Raw genomic sequence first — 19,739 nt, 5'->3', positions numbered from 1 at the left:
TTTTGGGCCCTTCAGACTAGTAGTGTGAGGTACAGCAACAGCATAAAGAGATAGTTACTTTATTAATTCAGTATGTGTGTGTGTTAATTTATATAGCTCAGTTTTCCATCTAAGTTGGCCAAAACACAGACAGCTACTTTAATTGCCTAGTTTTTATAAAGAATGTGAATAACTTTTCTGGGATGCTCTTGGATGCTTCTTTGAGTGGTTGTGTAGATGTGTTTCCTTGTTGGTGTGCATGTGCCCATGAGTGCAAGGACAAATTATTTGAATAAAAAGGTCCATTAAATGCTATCAGCAGATACTTGAAGGACCCTCATGTCCACTGACCTCAGGGCATTAAATAGCCATGTGAATACAAACATGGTTTAATTATTTCCATCATACCACAGAGGTGGAAATCATGCAATACATGTACTGTGTGATTCACTTAACTTTCGTTGTAATAGTATAATTAATTTCATACAATAAATTAAGGCCCCTAATGACCATTAACAAAATACAGTTTGAGTTAACAAACCAGATATACCTCTTTGTATATGGATAAAGGAGGCATAGGTTACTGGTGTTTAAGATTTTCCCTAGTGTGATTCTTTGGAGAACAACATACTGCATAGTAACATTTCCTCTTTGATGGAACAAAGAGCAGGGAAGGGAGGGAGGGGAGAATACTTCCCTTAAACACAGGTCAGTTTATTTCTAAATTCTACAAGTAAAGCTATAGTTATGATTTAAGACATTGTCTCTTGTTCAGTGTACTAAAAGCTGGGACTCTGATCTTCTGGGACATATCCATTAACACTAAAATCCACTTGTATTGGCAGGGAAGTCTGATGGAGGCAAGAGGAACATGATTCTCAGTACAAGCTGCTGCCCATGCATGTAGAAGGGATAAAATATTCCTCAGCAATATGGCGTGTCTTTGGTTCATGTATTTTAAAGTTCAGGTCCTGAAAAGACTAATTTTACTACTTGCATACTCTGTGCAGGGACCTTGGTAGTAGTTGGCTTTGTGTTAAGTGCTTTATGTATTTATAGCCCCAATAGTAGTGATTGTCTTTGTATTTCAGCACAGTGTCATACATAGAGCGGAGTGACTTGTTGGCCTCGTGGCTTTTCTCTCTCATTCTCTAACAAGCTGTCCAGCTTATTAGGAACAATAAACACCAAAACCAGGGTGCCTTCTATGACTGATTGCAGAAGGAAAAGTCCCATTCCAAGTTATTGACAGAGCCTTCTGTCTCTACAGGAAGGGTGAGGGGGCTAGCAGTTCAGCGTCAACTACAGTGCCTCAGCAATTTCATTTGCTATTTCAAATTCAGATTGGAGTAGTATCCATAATCTCCTAACCAATCACTAATCCTCAGGGATTTTGAACTGCCAGCCTGCAAGATGTCTATTTTTACGTAGGAATCCATGCAGCAGAGAAAAGACATTAGGTTCCTTATAGGAACTCTGGATTACATTACAGAGTGCTACCCTGGAGTCCTTGCTGTGAACCAAACAGGAATTCCAACAGGAATGTTGACTTGGTGTTCACTCTGCCTCCTCGCAGAAAAAGTAGCCATCACCATAGCCTGCTTCAGAAGATAAAGCATTGAGGTGTAGTACCACAACAGGTCATTGATTCAGTTGACAAAGGTCTAAAACTATATCATCAACAGTTCTCAGACTTAGAGAAACAACATCAATTTAAAACATTTTGTTGTGGTTTTACTGTTATACATCATATTATCAGGAGCTTTTTACTTCCTGGAGGAGAGATTGTAGAGAGCAACAGGTCAATTAAATCAGACTCTAGGTCATCTTTCAAGATCAGTAAAAACCTCTCAGCATTTATAATCTCTCCCAAAACATTTTGTACTTTTGCTGCATTCTGAAAGCACAACCTTGCAATGACCTGGTACTTGCTGCATCAGGTGTCTGGGGTACACAAAGGAGTCCTCTCCTCATTAAACTTTGAACGAACTATACTCATTACAGTGTTGCCTTCATACCTTGAAGTACCAAGGATCTGGGGGACAGACAGATCTATTCAGAGACAGGGATTTGCTCACATTCAAAATCTTCGTGATGTTCAGGAGATGCCTGCTCTCCATAAAAATATTTCAGTCAGTACTCTCTGCCTTGAACTATAAATAAATTTGGGTTTGTTTTTCAGGGACTTCCCAAACAAGTGCCACTAGTCAACATGATAATTCATCATATATTTTTGTCAACAAGCCAGTGAGGGACAAGACCATCCTCATGAGCTTATATGTGACATACAGCTCTAAATTAAGCCAGTCAGAGCTAGGAAACATTTGGATTAGAGCTGATAACGTTAGAGCCTTGAGCCTTTCTAACCTTCAGCGTATCTAGCCATCGTAGCAGGGAGTCAATAGCACTGACCTGTCTTCCAGTCACATTTTTCAATTGGAGACTTCTAAATGTGTGCTTGTTCATAACAGATACAAATAGATGTCCTGTTCTAACTATGCTGAGACTTCCTGACAAAATGTTTTGTTTACCTGTTATATGTATAACACCACTCTGTGTGCCTTTGTTTTTCATTTTTCTTTGTGTCTTGTGAAACTTTCAGTACGTTCTCTTTACCTGCTTAGCCAGACATACCCTTCTGAAATAATCAGCTCCTGCAGCCAAACCCGGTATGATTATAGCTGATAGACAGGGCGTTGCCTAAGTGAAATCTGCTGACAGAAACTATTTTGCAACAGTACAGATCATTTTGTGTCAAATAGAGTCAATTTAACTAGACTTACTCACAAACTTGAATGAAAAGACTTTCTGTTTGAGTATCAGTCAGTCTCCCTTAACCTCTTCTACTTCAATAGTACGGGACTGTTTTAATAATTTTGACACTAAGTGGAGTTTATATAATTTCTCTAAAAGTGCATTTTTCTGCAATAGCTGCTTATCTTCTTCTGTACAGTGATACAATATACCTTAACTTGTAGTAAGATTTAGGAAAGGCTTTCGTTTATATTTTTACCTAACAATAGAGACCTGTCTTACCTGTCTGTATAATTTTTTACTAATAGAAATTGTGCTTCCCTATTTGCCTGAGAAATATTTGTATGTCATGTAAAACACATGGCAGGGAAAATGAGAGAATACTGCATGAGTTAAGAATCTCCTTCTGAAATAATAGGAAACTCTCACAATTTTCTGCGGCTTTCATTATGATGTTAACTATGCCCACTTAAGGTCTACTCTAGAAACAATGTCTTTCTCCTTTAGAGGACGCTTGAACTACTTTAGCTTCAGTTTTCTGCTTCAGATTTTAGATAAAGTTTATATTGATTCCTTGAGCTTTAGTTATTAGCAAGTAATTTTCTTGGAACGGGGCTGATTTCTGTGGAGTGGCAAATTTTCTTCTCTTTATTTCCACTCCCTACGATCCTTTTAGATTCTGCTTGCAGAAAGACCAGCAGGGTTTTACGAGCACAATATGCATGACTGCATCTTTTTCTCTAATGCATCTTCTCTAGCAGTGGAAAAGAATGGCTCTCTCAGAATGTGCTCATCTAGGCTTCCAGCTCCCCAGGATCTTGGAAGGACTTCTTTGCAATAGCAGCATCAGCATCTGCCACAGATAGCAGGCAGACTGGTGGTTGATTGGCAGAGCTAAGAAGAAATAGATTTCCAGCCCTGGGGCAATGCAGTCTTCTTCAGAGTCTGTAACTACAGCACCTCTCTAACAAGCAGCAAAATTTGCCTTTTCAAAACAGCAATGAATGTTTTGAAGTCACAAACAAGGGATGGGCAGGGATCAACTTTTCACCTTCTCTATCAATAAAAATATAAGGGTGCATCAGAGGACAGCACTAGGCCTGTTCAAAGTAAATAATACAATGAATTCTATTACTTTATATGTTCATGGGTGTTATACTCACAACATTTTTTTACTAATAGTATAGTTCAACAAAATTCTCAGCAATCTAAGGAGAGACTGCACAAGGCCCTGGAAGAGATATCTAGTGAAGGTCACCGACTGGACAAACCACATCAGGCTCAGGAAACCCTCCAAGCTAAAACAAAGTTGGATGCTGGAATGTATAGGCATTATTAAATGTGCTTGTCCTGGTCCTGCTGTTCACTGAGGGAATATTTGGATAAGAATTGGCTTTTGTCAGCTGTTAGAGATGGGTAAATGGGCCAAGTGTATGCCTGGCCTAAAACAGTCTGACCTCTCTAGTATTCTTAAACCAAAGTTTATTTATAAATCATGACCTACTCACAGTCTTTGCAAAAATGAAACAAAATACTTTCAGGACTTTCCCCTCTTTAAATTCAATCAACTGGAGTCAGCTCTAGTCATCCTTATTCCTTCTACTGCACTCTCAACTTTGCTAACTTCCCAGTCCCTAGTATTTCAAAGATTATATAACATATGTTAATGAAATGCCTCTACCTCTCATTTCTTCTCATCTAATCTTGCCATTTCTTAAATCAAACTTTATTCATCTTTCTCTCTCTAGAAACTTGTTGCTACCGTTATAATTCTGAGGAGTGACTTTTCTTGTTCCTTATACTGGCTTTCAAATTCTCTTTAGTACAGAGAAGAAATATTTGGTCCTGGCAATGAAAAGAGCAAGAAAAAGAATAGAAAATCCACGGATAGTGTTGTTTCCATCACAGTAATTTGGGAGGAAGAGGAGGGATTTCATTCTGATCCATCTCAAGTGAATAGATCAAATCTACAGATCTGCGATAACAAATCTGTAAATCATATTCCAAAATGCAGCAAGCCAGGATCACAACTATAGGAAATTCTCAGAAATAACTTTCCTTTCCCTTTAAACTTGGGAAATTGTCCTGACAGTAGGTTTATCCTTCTAAGTCACTTTGCAAGGACAAGGAAATTTAAGAGGAAGTCCTATTTTTAGCGGAGATTAAGATGGTGAATTCTTATGTTCAATTCCCTGGGTAGCCCGAAGTCTGTTCAGTTTTCAGTAGATAGGCATAGATGCAGATATAGCTTGAGGAGGAGAAGAATGAATGGAGAAACAGAGAAGGATCTAGAGCTCTTCATGGCATCCTTTCACCCTTTCCTTCCTGCTGCTGGTAAATCTGTACCTGAACAGCCAGTGCATTAAAGAAAAAGCCTATCCTGTTTGGCTTCTTACTTGTAATGCCTCAGGTATTGAGGAAATGAAGCAAACTTCTGTTCCAGGGCTCTAACTCTTTAACTTTGTATATACACCAACAGGCACAGTAGGGACCTGTGCTGCTTTGAACATATTACAGTCTAAATGTCTATAAGAGAAAGGAGGGAAATCACATTTTCTGTTACTTGTGTGGCCTCCTGGAATGACTAATAAGTGTTTAATGAGTTCTCTATGTATGCTTTCTTTAAATTAAAAGTTTATTTTTTTAACAAGACCACTTAAAATTATTTATGAAATTAGGGCAGTCAGTACTAAGGTTAAATTTACTATAGTATGTTAAAATAATACAATAAAAATACCGTGACACCCATTTTTTACACCAAAGTTTTAGATAAAGTCAAACTGCTGAAGAGGTGGAAGTCACTGGCAGAGCATTTGGAATGATAACGTGCAGAATGTGGAACCAGCTTCTGAGAGCTTTTCTTTTTCTATTTTAATGTACTCATCTACTTTATATTAACAACTCGTATGTTCAAAATGGAAAAATCCACTGGGAGATGAAAAAGCAGGTAATTTCATTTTTTCTCATTAGGCCCATGAATGAAATCTGTAAGAGGATGAAGTGTACTAGTTGAACAGTCTTAAATGCCGTGCTAACGAGAAACAATCAAGTTTACCAACTAGCACTGATTCATCTTTGTTGAATAAATCAGTTTTTAATACGGTATATTCTGATAAGTTTTTTTTTTCTTACACGTTGTGTAAAGCTGCAACTGTTTAATTTAACTGAGAAAAAATGAAGGGCTCTTTAGGTACATTTTAATTAAATTCCATTTTCCATCTATATACACACTTTTATAAATTATGATTGGAAGACAAAGTCATGGTAAAGAGAAGTGATTAAATTTTCTATTATAAGATGTAAAAATTAATAATAAGAAGTTGCTTATATAGGTGATTAAATACAAATTGTGAAGGCATGAAATCACAATCTAGATAGCAAAAAGAATAATATTTTATAAAGAGGATATATTTAATTAAATAAGGGTCTTTAAAGAAAAAAAAAAAAAGAAATATAAAACTGGACCAAAATAGACTGCATAAGACAAGGCTATTGTCTTTTCTGTTTTAAAAGGTAGCTAGAATTGGTAATTGAACTCAGAGACACAAACCAATTCACCCAGTATGCTGATAACATGCACTTGTAGTTCTGGGTCCTAAACAAACACAATATGGGCTTTGCAAGTGCTTTAGAAAGCCCTGGTTAATAACCAGTTGTCCAGGAGTCCCCTCTGACCCGCACGGGCCCTCCTTCCCTCGGAACAAAACCCCAGCATCTGTTGCCTGTTGGAGCCATCGTGGTGCAGGAGCCGAGCCCCTGTCACTGCCGTGCGGAGAGGGAAACCTGCATCTGCAGCTTGCCTTCAGAGCAAATTAAAGAAAGCTGGGCAGCCGAGCTGCTGAGACCTGCCTCACTGTAAGGTAGAGGGAGATGACCTGGGGTTAGATGACCCCGACTATCAAGTGTGTTGTCTTGACAAACAGTAATTGCTTGACAATTGCTCTAGGCTTGGAAAACACACGTTATCATGTTCATGCGGTATCCACTGATAGAGATTGTTTTCATTACATGTACTGGATATTTCTAACTCCACTGAACCTACTGACATGTGAAAACATAGATAAGTTCAAACTAGAGGTCTGAAACTTGAATGTCTGAATCTTGAAAGTCTCTTCTTTGTTCAAGTTACTCCTTTTGGCTACCAGATATCTGTCTTTAACTTAAGAATCAGTGTATGTCCAGCACGTCCAGAATCTAGAGTGGTCCTTGGAATGCTGGGTTGGTTTTTTTTCTTTTTTTTTTTTTTTCTTTTTTTTTTTTTTTTTTTTTGAATGCTGCCTTTGTTAGAGCTGGAGGAGTTTCAGTGAAAGAATATCTCAGTTTTGTGTTTGGTGAATGCTATTGTCATAATTATTTCCCTGTATAGGTTTCAGCATTAAGGCTGTTGGACACATTAAAGAGCAGTCTACACTCCCAGCTCAGTATTTAAGGCATATGCAGAAGGTCAGCGTTAATTACATATCTTATACTTGGTAAGAAGAAGTTAATTTTTTGGTCTATGCTGTAACAGAACTTCATTTTGAACTACTGTCTACAGTTTCCTTACTGTTTTCTCCCCTTTCGGCAGAAGTTTTACTGGTAATAGAAACGTGAGCCTCTTCCAATTGAAAACAATCTTATTTTATTTGAAATACAGTATTCCTTTTTCTGAAAACTTGCTGAGTCTCTCCCTGAAATAATCTTATCTTCTTACATTTTTCTTTATTCCCTAACATGTCTGCTTAAGTATTGAGAAACTTCTCAGTACAAAAAAGTTTGTAGAGAAACACACGAGATTAGAGGAAATTTTTTGTGGGGTTTAGATTGCTAAAATAAAAGAAGGGAAAAGTAGGAAGCGTGTAATGCATAGCGCTCATAGGGGCTCAAGTGGTTAGGGAGGTGTATTAAAGGAAAGGCGGCAGGAGTCTGTCAGGGGTCAGTACATGGTCACTCATGACCTCAGGGGCATAAAGACGTAGAATCCTTGTGACATGATTTGCAAGAGAATGTGAGGGCTTTGATTCACTCATTTACACAGCATCAGAAAGTAAATAAGAGGCTGCTTTCTTATTTGATGAAGACTTCAGTCATCCAGATCAGCATCTTCCATTAAACTTCTTATCTTTCCTTCCATTTTCATGTGCCTCTTGCATATTTCCAGCAGGCTCTCCCTCTAGAATGATGACTAATGCATAAGAAAAGGACAGTTTTGCTATTACTTGTAGATTTATTGTCATATGATACAATCTGTCATTGTTTTCATTCTTGCTTTCAAATGAAATATCTCCCAGTCTGTATGTTGAAATTGTGTTTCATTAACGACTACAATTGTAGTATCTAGATATAGTATAAAGTTTTTTTTCCATAGACCTCAAGCTTCTTTTAAGCTTGGAATGAGATTTTGTTCCTTTAAAATTCTCAGAGCTCAGGTAATAGTGGCTGAGGCAAGACTAAACAGGATTTATTCCTTCTCTCTGTTAGGCCACTTGACAGATTGATACAGCTCTTCTAGCCTCCGAGTGCCAGTGTCTCAGCCCAGCATTTATGCAGTGCTTTGTGCAGACTCTTTCTCCCAGTGCAAAACTTGTGCTATTCCAACAGGAGGTGGCTTATGGCTTCCTTCCACAGCTCCTGCTAGAGGATCCCTGGGTGAACTATGAGGTTTTTAGTGTCCTTTCTCAGTCAGATCTTCGTATCTAATGTGAAGAGAGTGGAAGCTGGTGAGGATTTCAATTACTGTAATTTTGGGTTTATTTTTTTCACGTGGAGATATGATATGGCATGGGAACTCCTCTTAAGAGACACCTTCATAGGTGGATTAGCCTCTTGACATGCATTAGGCATTGCTGACTAGGCACCTTGCCTTGGGAACTGCAAGTTTTATATTTTGAAAAAGACAAAAAATGTACAAGTAAACAAAATGTTGCTGAACACTTATTTCAGATCTTAGATTATTTTAGACTTTTATAACCCTGGTATGTGTAGCATTTGCACATCCTGTAAGCATTACTTTATCTCTTAGATTCAGTGAGATGTAGGACAGTTTTAACTGTCCCTCTCTTTGAATGAAAAAGCCATTGGTGAAATTCTAAGTCAAGGACAGGATTATGGCCCTTGTTTAGCAGTTTCATTTAACTTGAGGTGTCTATAGGAACAGTAAACAGAAATCTGTGCTCAGACGGTAGGATAAAAGACAGACCAATTATATTCCTTAATGTGTTAATCAATCCTGTTTATTTAAGCATATTCAGGAAATTATGGTAAGTTGCTTAACCTCTCTTTTAATTTATTTACAGGTCTACTTTGCCTGTAGTGCTGAGCTATTGTGATAGTTTGATTTTTATGATTTGCATTAAGCGTGAAGCTTTCAAAGCCATGTGTCAAAGGTAAGTTATTTCAATAATACTGTTATTTGTGTATGTCCCTAAAAATATTGTAGGTTTATGGGAGAAGTTTTCATCACTTTATTGAAGACTCAGCTCTGTTGAGAAGACAAGTCCTGAGTAAAGGATGTTATGAAGCAGTAGGAACTCCTGCAGGGAGCTCTGAGAGAGATTTTCTCCCGGTGCTTGCCAATATAGTGAGGAAGTGTTCGTACTGCACCAGCTTTTAAAATAGTGCAACCTGATCCTTTCTTTACAGCTCAGAGGGTGGGGGTGGGGAGTGAAGGTGAAAGAATAGGAGTCCATATCCTCCTCCTCATTTTGGGTCTGGTTTTCTGTATTGAGCAAAGAGAGCATTAATTGTGCATGACTATTATGAGAAATGACCCTTTGCTCTCACTCTTCACATTTCTTGTGACATAGGCCAGGTTTAATCTAGTCCGTGTTAGGAGAAACTAAGAACACTTTGCAGTGTCATAATGAGATTCCCCCTCATTTTCATTTTCCCTCAATGATATGTAAATCATTGCTTGTAAGGGATAAAAATCTGTAGGAGTTATGAAACCAATGTGGAACTCCTTCTAGTTAGCCTGCAGTGTTTATCACTCTCCTTAGTGTAATAAAACTAAGATGAAATACACTTCAAAACAAAAGAGACCATCTAATTTTTCTCTGTCTAACTAATAAAAGTAAAATTGACAAACTAATGTAAATTACTAACCAAATCTTTAAAAACAAGGAAGGATGATGTGTAAGTCAGGAAATTGTTTTGTTGAGAGTTTCATTTGTGTGTAGGGTTTTAAAAGTTATCCAGATACAGGAGTTTATAGATTTAACTTAGACTACCAAAATTAATATTTAGTCCGTAGTTGTGACAGCCAATCAGTACAGTGTTGTACAGTAGATTCTTTGTGAAATTTATTGTTTTACAAAAAAGGATGTTCATGCAAATAACACATTCAGACAGAAATGAGGATACTAGGAGTCCTTAAAAAGTACAATGGTCTCGATAATCTGTTTTTCTAGCTAGTGTTGCCAAGTTTTTAGCATTTTAAGGTTTTACTTCTTTGTGGAGTCTAAAGGCGTATTTCTCATCTGGTGAACTACTACTGAATTCGTAGTTTCCATTCATCAAAGTATTTTTACTTGTAATCCAATAACACTTTTTTTAGTCTGTGCTAGGTGTATCTTGTGTACACATTATGTACACATTTTGAAGTGATGCCCTGACTAGCTAATACCATCTATTCATATGTTGTATTCAGAATGCTAACTGTATGTATGAAAAAATACTGATGAAAACTACTACAGTACTTAAAAATATTCATAAGAATATGCTACTTTTTATGAGGCATTAATGCCAAACTTTAAAACTGATCTATTAGGCATCCATCAATACAGTTAGAGGGTAAGACCCAGAATCTAAAAATAGGTTCAAGAGAAGGAGCTGAGGAAAACAATACTGCTTATTTCCAGATACTAGAAATTAAATCTGTATAAGGGTTTATCCAAGAATGCTATCAGTCTTTAGTTAGAAGTATCATGCCATCACTGGCTAACTGCTGGAAGGAAGAGAGAGTTTTTCTTTCTTAACCACTTCCCATAAAACACCAGTTACTATAAAAGGATAGCTGGAGCTGTTCTTCTTTCTTCCTGTGCCTCAGGCTCCATTTTTTAAAACTTTTTTTCCTCCCCCTGTATCTTATCCATTGTAAATAACTACTGCACTTTCCTGCTGTTAGTAGTAATGTCATGGGCTGCAGCAACATAAAATGGACATTTTGGATAACATAAGATCTGGGTAGAGGCTTCTAAAAAGCAGTAACTGGACTTGCAGTCTTGTTAGTTATGCATGGCTGCTGCTTGTTAAAGTGCTACTGTGCAAAAGCTGAAACACTGGAACTGCCTGCTTGCAGAACCAGGAAGACTGTGCTGTCTGAATCAGTCAGACTAATTTCCAAATGTAAGTTAGTAACACCCTTTACAAATTTAAAGATGGAAATGTGTCTAGAGTTTTAAACGAAAGCTGTAGAAATCCATAGCATAGGCCTTCATGATGATCAGAGAAAACTGCTTGTTATCATTAGGAATTATAGGGCTGCATAAAAAAAAATACCTGATATCTTATGTACATAAGAATAAGACTATAAAAAAATTTCAAGTATCAGACATCAATTGGTACAGACAGCCTGGTCACATATACAGTAATACAGCAGTAGTTGACTGATAATCTTTTTCAAGTGTGAAAATAGGAAAGGAAGGGTCATTCAGCTGATCATTTGCTAAATTACTCATTTATGTACTTCAGGTATCAAAAGAAAAGCAGAGTTAGATAAATTAATAACAAACAAGCCTTATTTTTTATAAACACGAAAAATTATCTTGACCTTGGAGACTTAAAAAGCCTTCATACTGTAACATAAAACTGAATATAAACTACATACTGTACATATTAAAATACAGGTCTCAACCCTGGTGAATTAATACAAATTCACTCTTCTTTGAACTCTAGTAACCCAACTCTAATCTCCAATGGGTTTTGAAAGTTAAACCAGAAAGGACTGTCAGTGTGAGGAGGTATGTATGTGTGTGTGCATACACAAACACACGTATATACCTTGTTCCCTAATTGATAAATTTAAGATATTCATATCTTAAAAGAGAAAATAGGTTGATATCTAATACCTTTATGTGTGGGATATTGAATTAACATTTGTTTATTATCTCTGAGAGTGTGACAGATCTGTGGAACAACTAATACCAATTCAAGGCCAGAATTTCAGGGCAAAGTGGGTTTGAGGTACACAGAAACTTAGCTCATGGTGATGGGAGTTGGCTCCAGTTTCTGTGTCTCAGTCATTAAGCCACGTCCCTACCCAAGCTGCTTTTCCTATCCACCTAGTACATCTAGCCACCTTTTGTTTTCAGAGAGCAGGCTTGCTTTGTACTGTTGCCACTTTAATTCTCTCTGTGACAAGCTGCAGAGCCACAGAAGCAGCCTGGCAGCAGCACTCGAGCTCCAAGTGCAGCAGAAGTAGGGAGCCCTGGAGGAGCCAGTCACAGCTCTCAGTCACTGGCCAGCCCATTGCTTGTAGAAGTTAGCATGCTTAAGTTGACATTGATCCCTCAAGGGACTAGCTACCAGCTAAACAAAACTGGAGCACAGGGCTAGCCAAGCATAGATTCTCTGTGACCCTGTGTCAGGACCTGTCATCCTGTTGTAAAAGCCAGCTATGTTACCTCCTTGCCCTCTGAGACTCCCAGGGAATCCCCAAGTAAATGAAGAGGGGAGTTATTTACATCTCCTTCATGTCTCCAGCCCAATCTTTCTTTTTTTTTTCCCTTAACTCCCCCCCCCCCCGAAAAAAACCAACAAAACCAACCAAAACCCCAAGAGATAATGGAGTACTTTAAAAAGGCATATTTGCTCCCTTATGAAGGCTTACTACAACAAAGCAAGAATAATTTGGTCAATTAATTATATATAACGGAAAATGTGGAAGTATCTCTGTGGTTAAAGAAGTGAGCATACTGTCACTGATGGTATCATGACTGTCGTATAAAGCTGGGAAAGGCAGACACATTGGATTATTACTGGTAGTTTAGAATATTTAGAAGCCGGGAGTTCTATTAAGTCTATTAAATATGCCGAGGGTGGAAATGCTCACTTGCTTTTGCAGAGGAAATAGAGCAAAGATACACCACAGCAGAGAAAGTAGCAGGACAAAGGAGATACTATTGACTCATTCCAGACTGCCGACTTAGCAGCTCAACTTTGTTTCCTTTTAACTTTTGTAACAGTAAGAGCTCAAAGCTTCTCAGTCTATTTTCTGCACAAATAGAAACACCCAGACTTCAAAAAGTAATGTGCTTTGAAGAAACCCAAACCATTAACACATTAAAAACTGTGTGTACTATTAAACAGGGCTTCGTGGTTACTTGAATTTTGAAGCAAGTAGTTGCTGGTGTTTCGGTAATAATTTTTACACTGCTGCATTCTGGCAGACAATTCTAGAGAAATATAAATTTGTAGAGCACTTTTTGTTGGTTTTAGTGTGATGCAGTTTTATTGACTTTGCAGTGGGTAAGTACTGCTTCAATATTTTCACAGGCTGAGTAAACCCCACAGACACTGTTTCCCAACCCAGCAGCATATTGCAACAAGTTTCTAACCCTATAACATTACACTTGTAACACTGGGGAAAGCATATGATGTGTGAAATGTAGATTTTGTCCTCGGTACTTAAGTCTATATCCCTTAAAAAAAAAAAAAACAAAACAAAGTAATATTTTTATTGTCCACTCTGGACAATGGAATGTCCAGGGCCATCGATATGACAGCTTCTGCGCTGACGGCGTCCCTGTCTCAAAGTGCCATCAGGACCGTGCTCCCTGGCAAGAGAGCGGCCCCCGCTCGCTCCCGGAGGGAGCGGTGTAACTTCACAGACACCCCACGAGTGCAAATGCACCTCGCCTTTCTCACGAGCAATCCCTTGCACAGCGTGCGCTTCAAGCGTCACAGAACGTCACGAACCCGACCTGCTCGGCACCGCGTAAGACACGCCGGTGCTGGAGCGTGCGAGTTGGATGTGACTCGGGGAGCGCTTAGCCGCGGGCTCGGCGGGGCCCTGCAGCCCCCGCGGAGCCGCTCCCGGCGCCGGTCCCGCGGGGCGCGGGGGGGCCGTGGCGGGCGGGGCGGCCCCGCTCTGCCCCCGTGGCGTCGGGGGGCCGCGCCCCCCCCCCGTTGGCGCGGCGGGCTGTCACTCAGGCGACGTCACAATACGCCTGTGTGAGCGCTGTAAACACTCGGGCGGGCGTGTGTGTGTGTGTGTGTGTGTGTGTGTGTGTGTATGAGTGAGTGAGTGAGTGACGCGGGGGCGCGCCTCCCCGCCCCCCAGCTCCCCCCCGCCGCCCCCAGGGTAGCACCGAGCCGGCCGGGAGCGGAGGGGGTGAGGCGCGCCCCCGGTTGTTTCCCTGCGCGCATGGTAGCGGCACGAAAGGTAGCATCACTGGAGCTGGGGATGATGTAATTCTCCCTCCGGCCAGTGACTGCCTGCGCTTGCACCGATCCGACTCGCAAACCGGAGGGGGGTGGTTGTTTTACGCGTGATCGTATCAGCATCTCCTGACGGCGCACCCCCCCTCCCCAACGCCGCTTTAAACCCCGCTCCGCTCATCCCTCCCCTCCCCGGGGCACGGAGGAGGGATGGGGTTGGGGGGAGGAGGGGAGCCCCGCGCCGTGTGTGCAGGGTAAACACGCTAGTGAGCGCCGCGCCGAGCGGTAAACAAGTCTGAGGTGCCCTCCGCCGCACGGCAACTTGCTGCGGGCGGGGTGTCCCCCCCGCACACACACACGCACGCACCCACACTCACTTCCCCCTAACAAAAGCCCGTTTAATATCAGCGTCAGCTTTTGTTCGGCGGGCGGCAGCAGCCGTCCCCTCTCCCGATCACCTTATTTCACCGGTCGCCCCCCCCCGGCCAAATCCACGGGTCCCCCACGCCCCGTCCCCCCTGCGCGCATCCCCGCTCGCTCCGCGGCGCTGTCCCCTCACCGCCTCCAAAGCTCCCACCGCTTCCCCGGAGCTCCCGGTCCGTGCTGCCCGCTCTCTAGGGCAGCAGGCAGGTCAGAAAGCAGGCGGCCCCCCAAACCCCGAAAAGGCAGTAGCTAAATGGCACTTACTGTCAGAAGAGAGGGTGACGGGGGGAAGCTCTTCTCTCGGTGCAAAAGCAAAATAGCCACTCGCAGGACGTTGCCAGCATAGGAGGCAGCAAGGGAAAATAAAAAAGATCTTCCAGTAGCGAGGGGGTGGGGGGAGGGGAGAGAGGGAGGAGGAGGAGGATTCGCCTTTTAACTGGAGAAAAATAAAATCAAAAAATAACCGCGTGTGTGTCCCCCCCCGGTTGCCTTTTTTGTGCAGTTTCAGCAAAGCTGCGAGGAAGTTGGTCCTTTTGTTCCACTATTTATAGATTGCGTCAACATTGCGAAAAGGAGAAGGCGGAGCGGTGGCACTTACTCCTCGCCGAGGGGTGGTGGGGGAAGATATCGGGGTGGAGGGGCGGGGCGGGGGGGGGACGTACAAACCCGGCGAGTACAAGCGACTTCAGCGCTCTCCCTCACCCGCCACCGCCGCGACCACGGGGGGAACCGGGCCGTGCAGCAGCAGCAGCAGCAGAAGCAGCGGCGGCGGGGAGAACGGCGGGGAGAACCGCGCCGCTTCCCCGCTGCTTCCCCGCCCGGCTGCCGCCGCACAGCACCGCCCCGCGGGCGGCGAGACGAGGCGCGCCGAGCCGAGCGGCGGGGCCACGGGGAGGGGGGGACCCGCCGCTCGGTTGGGCGCTGATCGGCTCGCCCGTACCCTCCGTCTCCCGGCAGAACCTGTTGCGACCCTCTCGGCTGGGAGCTCCGAGGGCAGGTGCACGCACCACCCGGCTCCGTTTTCTTTACGAGGTAGTGCCGAAGGGTTAATTTGGGGAGCCGAGGGGAAAACATTTTAAAAGCTGGGGGTCGTGAAACTTAAGTGTTTTCTCCGCCACCGAAGAAGAGACAGGGGGAGGGGGGACAGAATTGGGGGGGTGGAGAGAAGGGGAACCGTCGCTTTTCTGGCTGAAGGCCAATGTTTCTAAACTGAATGTAAACAAAGAAAACTGCAAACACCAGAGGAGGGCCTTCCACCGCCGCTAAGGCTGGGGGGACGTGTTCCTGAAGGGGTGCCGAGCTTTGCCCACGCCTCGTTTCCCTCCGAGTCCTGAACGCCCACGGTCACCCCGGCCACCGCCCTCGGGTGCCGCGGGACGGGGGGGGGAACTTTCTGCTGGCGGGAACGGCGCAGGATAGCGAGCCTGGAAAAAAAACAAAACACCAAAACAAGTGTGTTCCTTTTTGTTGTTGTTTTGTTTGTTTCCTTTCAACTTGTTTTTTGTGTGTTTTTGTTGTTTTTGTTGCTGTTTTCTTTTGTTGTTTTTGCTTTTGCTGCCTTTTTTTTTTTTTTTTTTTTTTTTTTTTTAAGAGCGAGGGCTCGTCCCTCCCGCCCCAGGAGGCAGAGCCGCTGTGCCCCGGGCGGGCGGAGGCCGGGACCGGGCTTGCCCGAGCCTGCCGAGCGCTCCCGGCTGTGGCCTCGGGGCTCCGGGGAGCTGCTGGTGCTGTTACTTGTAACATGCTCGGGGAAACATCCACGGGGCTCCTGCTCGGTTGAGCAAATTTTTCTGTTTAGACGGGAAAATCCTTCCTTGCTATCACACAGGCCGGTGGGTTGTCACCTCGGGGTTAGAGAGGAGCTGAAGGGAAGGAGGAAGGCTGGAGACGTGCGTGACCGTGACGCCAGTGATCGCCCTAAAAATACCTCTGATGGACCCGCGGGCGATTCTTGCCCAGCAGAAGCACAGCCGTCGAACTAGGCGACTTTTGGGGGTTTTTCCCCCGCTCCTTGTTTTCGTGAGTTCTATGGGCGGATGAGTTCTAATGCGTCGGACAACAGATGCCTTCGCGATGATGATTTTCTGGGGGAGCCTACTATTCCCTCTGAACTCTCCCCCTCCTGCTCCGCCCAACCCACGCACGGTCCCTGCTTGCGGGGGAGCTCCCTGCAGAGCGGGGAGCGCAGGTAATGCCTGAGGAAAGCTCCGAGCGAATAAAATAAATTCCGTTAGTGTGGTGCCTTTCCTGAAGCGTCCCCTGAATGCCGGGCTTTCCTCTCCTCTACAACTTCGCCGCCAGATCTCCGTCCCACATCGCTGCTCTTGCGATAGAACACCGTGCTTGCTCATCTTCCGTGGGCTCTCTGTGGGGACTGCGGCTACTCTTTGCTCCTGCTGTGGTTGCAGGGAAAAAAAAAAAAAAAAAAAAAAAAAAAAAAAAAAAAAAAGGGAGAGAGAAAAGAAAATACTAAAGGGGAAAGGAAAAAAATATTAACGAAAATTACGTAGTTCGAAGACGGACGGTGTTGAGTGTTGGATTAGTTTTTTGCGTACAAAACCCCTGGCACAAGTGAGCTCTTTTAACAGCCTTTTAAGTGATGGTGCAAAAATTGACTGGTGGTGGAAAGTAGTAAATAGTGGAAATAAAGGATAGATCCAAACTGTGAACCGTGAATAAGCCTTCTTGGAAAGAACTGAAGTGGGTAGAGTAGGTAGGCAATTCTCTCGCTTCTGTTCTGAAAAAGGAGTGCGACGCGTTGGCACTTTTTTTTTTTTTTTTTTTTTAACCTTCTGAGAGAAAAGAGTAAAGAGAGACAAACAGCGTTGTGGTAGAAATGGGATGATAAAAGCGAGATGTAAAAGGCATAAGTACCGAAGTGGGTATGCCCGCCCCGGGCGCTGCCCTGCCTCAGTCCGGTGGCTCGGAGCCGGCGGCTGAGCTTCAGCAGAAGCCACGGCGCTCAGAGATGTTGCAACAGCACTTTGGAAGTCTCTAAAGAAAAGCTGAATTGTTGGAACTTAGGTAACTTAAGGAAACTCGTTATGACCTACATTGCTGTTCTGAGTCAGCAGCTGCAGCCCCAGCCGCGGCGGGTCCCGCCGCCGCCGCGCACCCCGCACCCCTTGGGCGGAACCGCCCCCCCGCCGCCGCCCGGGCTCGCTGCTTCCCGGGTTTACAAACAAACTCGCCAGGATCGAGACGGTTTCACTTCTGCTCTAAGGAATGCCTGCGCCGCTTTCTTTTTTTTTTTTTTTTTTTTTTTTTTTTCCCTCCCAGGTTTGCGGACAGAGCAGCTTGACTGCCTCAGTGCTGTTTTGCCGGCTGTTTTTTTGAGGGGGAAAGAGCTTAAGCGGAGGACAAGCTCTTTCCCCCGAGTTTTTAAGAGCTGTACTTTATTTTCCGAAGGGATACTGATTGTTTTCTGCACCGGGAAATAGATGCCTTATAGGGAAAAGTTACTACATGTTGCACACTACTTTGCTCTTACGATAGAGAAGGAAACTCTAAAGTTGCAATCAAAAACTTACCAAACAACTTTCCATATTTCTTCTGTAATGTAAAGTAAAAGTAGCAACGATTAAACTCCAAATGTCCACCCTATCAAGATTCATAGCTGAATCCAGTTTGCAGCGAGCTCGAATAGTTGCGCCGGGCATTTGTTAAACGCACGGTCAGCGTCAAGGGAAGAACCCAGAATGTTTTAACACCTTGATTAAAGTAATCTGTGCGCGAAGGTACTGCAACACCCCATCCAGGCGAGGGACGAGGAAAATCATCCAGTCAGCTTTCTTTGATATTCAAAATGACGAAAGACTCGAGATGAAATGACCTCAGAAAACTCCGCCTTTGGAAAACTGCGCTTGCCGCCTCTCCCTTGCCCCCCGCCGTTCACCCTCAATTCTCACTTTTTGTTTATCGACACGTCGTTGCCACCAGCAGGAGAACTGAAACGACAAAACTTAGCTCCAAACGCCTTGGTTTTCCGGTCAGGCGTTTACCGGGTTTGTGCACCGCTTCGAGCGCTGCTTTTGGTATTATTGTCAATATTACTGATCTATTTTTATAAACTTTTAGAGTTTTATTGGTCGAGTACGGCAACTTACTGCATTTAATAATAGGACAGAAAAATCTAATTTATTTTCCTTTATTTATTTTTTTAAAGAAAATCTCACAGCAGTGATAGAGACTTGATTCGACGCTCTTTAGTAACAACTTGTAGCAGCTGTGAGTTTGTTGCAACAGTGATAGTTCAGTGTCTCCTCTTAAGAAACCAGCGAAATTCGGAGACGGAGACTGAAAGCAGCTCCCCGTGACCCTAAGCAGGGAAGGGGGCAGAAAAATACTTCCTCTAGTTTTGGGTGTGGGGAAAGAGTCGTTTCTCGGTGTGGTGGTGGCGGCACCTTCCCCAAGCCCCGTTTCCCAGCAGATGGGTTTGCAGCTGGACACGGGGGTCGGTCCCTGATGCCTCACCGTGGGGATGAGCCACTGTCGCTCAGCCACCTCCAGCTCTGCGCTCGGCGGGTGCTGCCAACCAAATACAGTCAACGCCTTCGCCTGCCTGATTTTTAATTTTTCAAAGAACCCCTAAAATTCCCCCGTGGTGTCATGGAAAGAGAGAGCTCTTCTTGCTCATAAGCCTCAAATGTCAAGGGCAAAGGGGAGAAGATATTTGCGCTTAAGGGAGGAAAAAGTGAAAAAAAAACAACAAAAACCAAACCCAAACCAAAAAAACCGAAATCCAAGCCCAACAATAAAAGCCCCAGATATATAGGTGGGGAGGAGAGAGTAGTGAAGGAAGAGGGAATGAGAAGGGGGGGCTTCAGCTGTACCGGGACGGACACGGTGCGTCTGCACTTCTAGCGAAGCGGGAGCGACTCCGGCATCCCGCTTTCTTCCTCGGCGTTTTTCTTGGGAATTCTGCGGGAGCACCGCGGTTTCTCCCGGGCTGCACTTCCCGGGATCTGCGAAGCAGCCCCAGGACCCCATGACCTCCCCTTGCCCCAGAGGGCTTGGGCAGCCCCGCGGCGGGACGAGGGCGAGCGGCGGAGCCCCCTCCGCTCCCCCAAATCGCTCTCCGTACGGCCAAGCCCACAGAATGGGCTGGAAAGGCGAGATTTTGGGAAACCTGTGGAGAGAATGGACGTGATCTGCGTGTCGAAGCAAAGCTGAAGGATCAGTAAGCCGCAGTTAACACCGGTCACTTCTACCAAGATTTTTGGGGCGCT

General features: G+C 43.6%; 1 protein-coding gene and 2 long non-coding RNA genes across 34 annotated transcripts in view; 2 read left to right on the top strand and 1 right to left on the bottom strand.

Moving 5' to 3' along the window:
• The window catches only part of LOC106848733 (uncharacterized), a 76,584-nt gene extending 61,665 nt beyond the window's left edge, over positions 1-14,919 (bottom strand). For all 13 annotated transcript variants that reach the window (XR_015801450.1, XR_015801448.1, XR_001402510.2 and 10 more), the window contains exon 1: positions 14,779-14,919. This is a non-coding gene — a long non-coding RNA (uncharacterized LOC106848733). The remainder of the gene's footprint in view (positions 1-14,778) is intronic.
• The window catches only part of LOC106848735 (uncharacterized), an 86,986-nt gene that overhangs the window by 36,813 nt on the left and 30,434 nt on the right, over positions 1-19,739 (top strand). For 10 of the 20 annotated variants that reach the window (XR_015801434.1, XR_015801436.1, XR_015801431.1 and 7 more), the window contains one exon: positions 9,009-9,098. Coding sequence is in view for 10 of the 20 variants with exons in the window: in XM_088159664.1 (XP_088015790.1) it covers positions 9,009-9,098 (90 nt within the window). In the remaining 10 variants the exon portion in view is untranslated. Of the gene's footprint in view, positions 1-5,496; positions 6,193-9,008; positions 9,099-13,419; positions 14,786-19,739 lie in introns of those variants that run through there. The other 10 variants (XM_088159655.1, XM_088159657.1, XM_088159663.1 and 7 more) reach the window with 2 other exon arrangements.
• LOC148224798 (uncharacterized) lies at positions 15,411-16,744 on the top strand. Its single transcript, XR_015801462.1, has 2 exons — positions 15,411-15,546; positions 16,340-16,744. It is a non-coding gene; the product is annotated as an uncharacterized LOC148224798 (long non-coding RNA).

Source organism: Sturnus vulgaris, chromosome 2 (genome assembly GCF_052056855.1).
Source record: "Sturnus vulgaris isolate bStuVul1 chromosome 2, bStuVul1.hap1, whole genome shotgun sequence".
Classification (NCBI taxonomy): Eukaryota; Metazoa; Chordata; class Aves; order Passeriformes; family Sturnidae; genus Sturnus; species Sturnus vulgaris.
The sequence above is the reverse complement of the archived record's forward strand: the minus strand, read 5'-3'. Positions and strand labels throughout refer to the sequence as shown.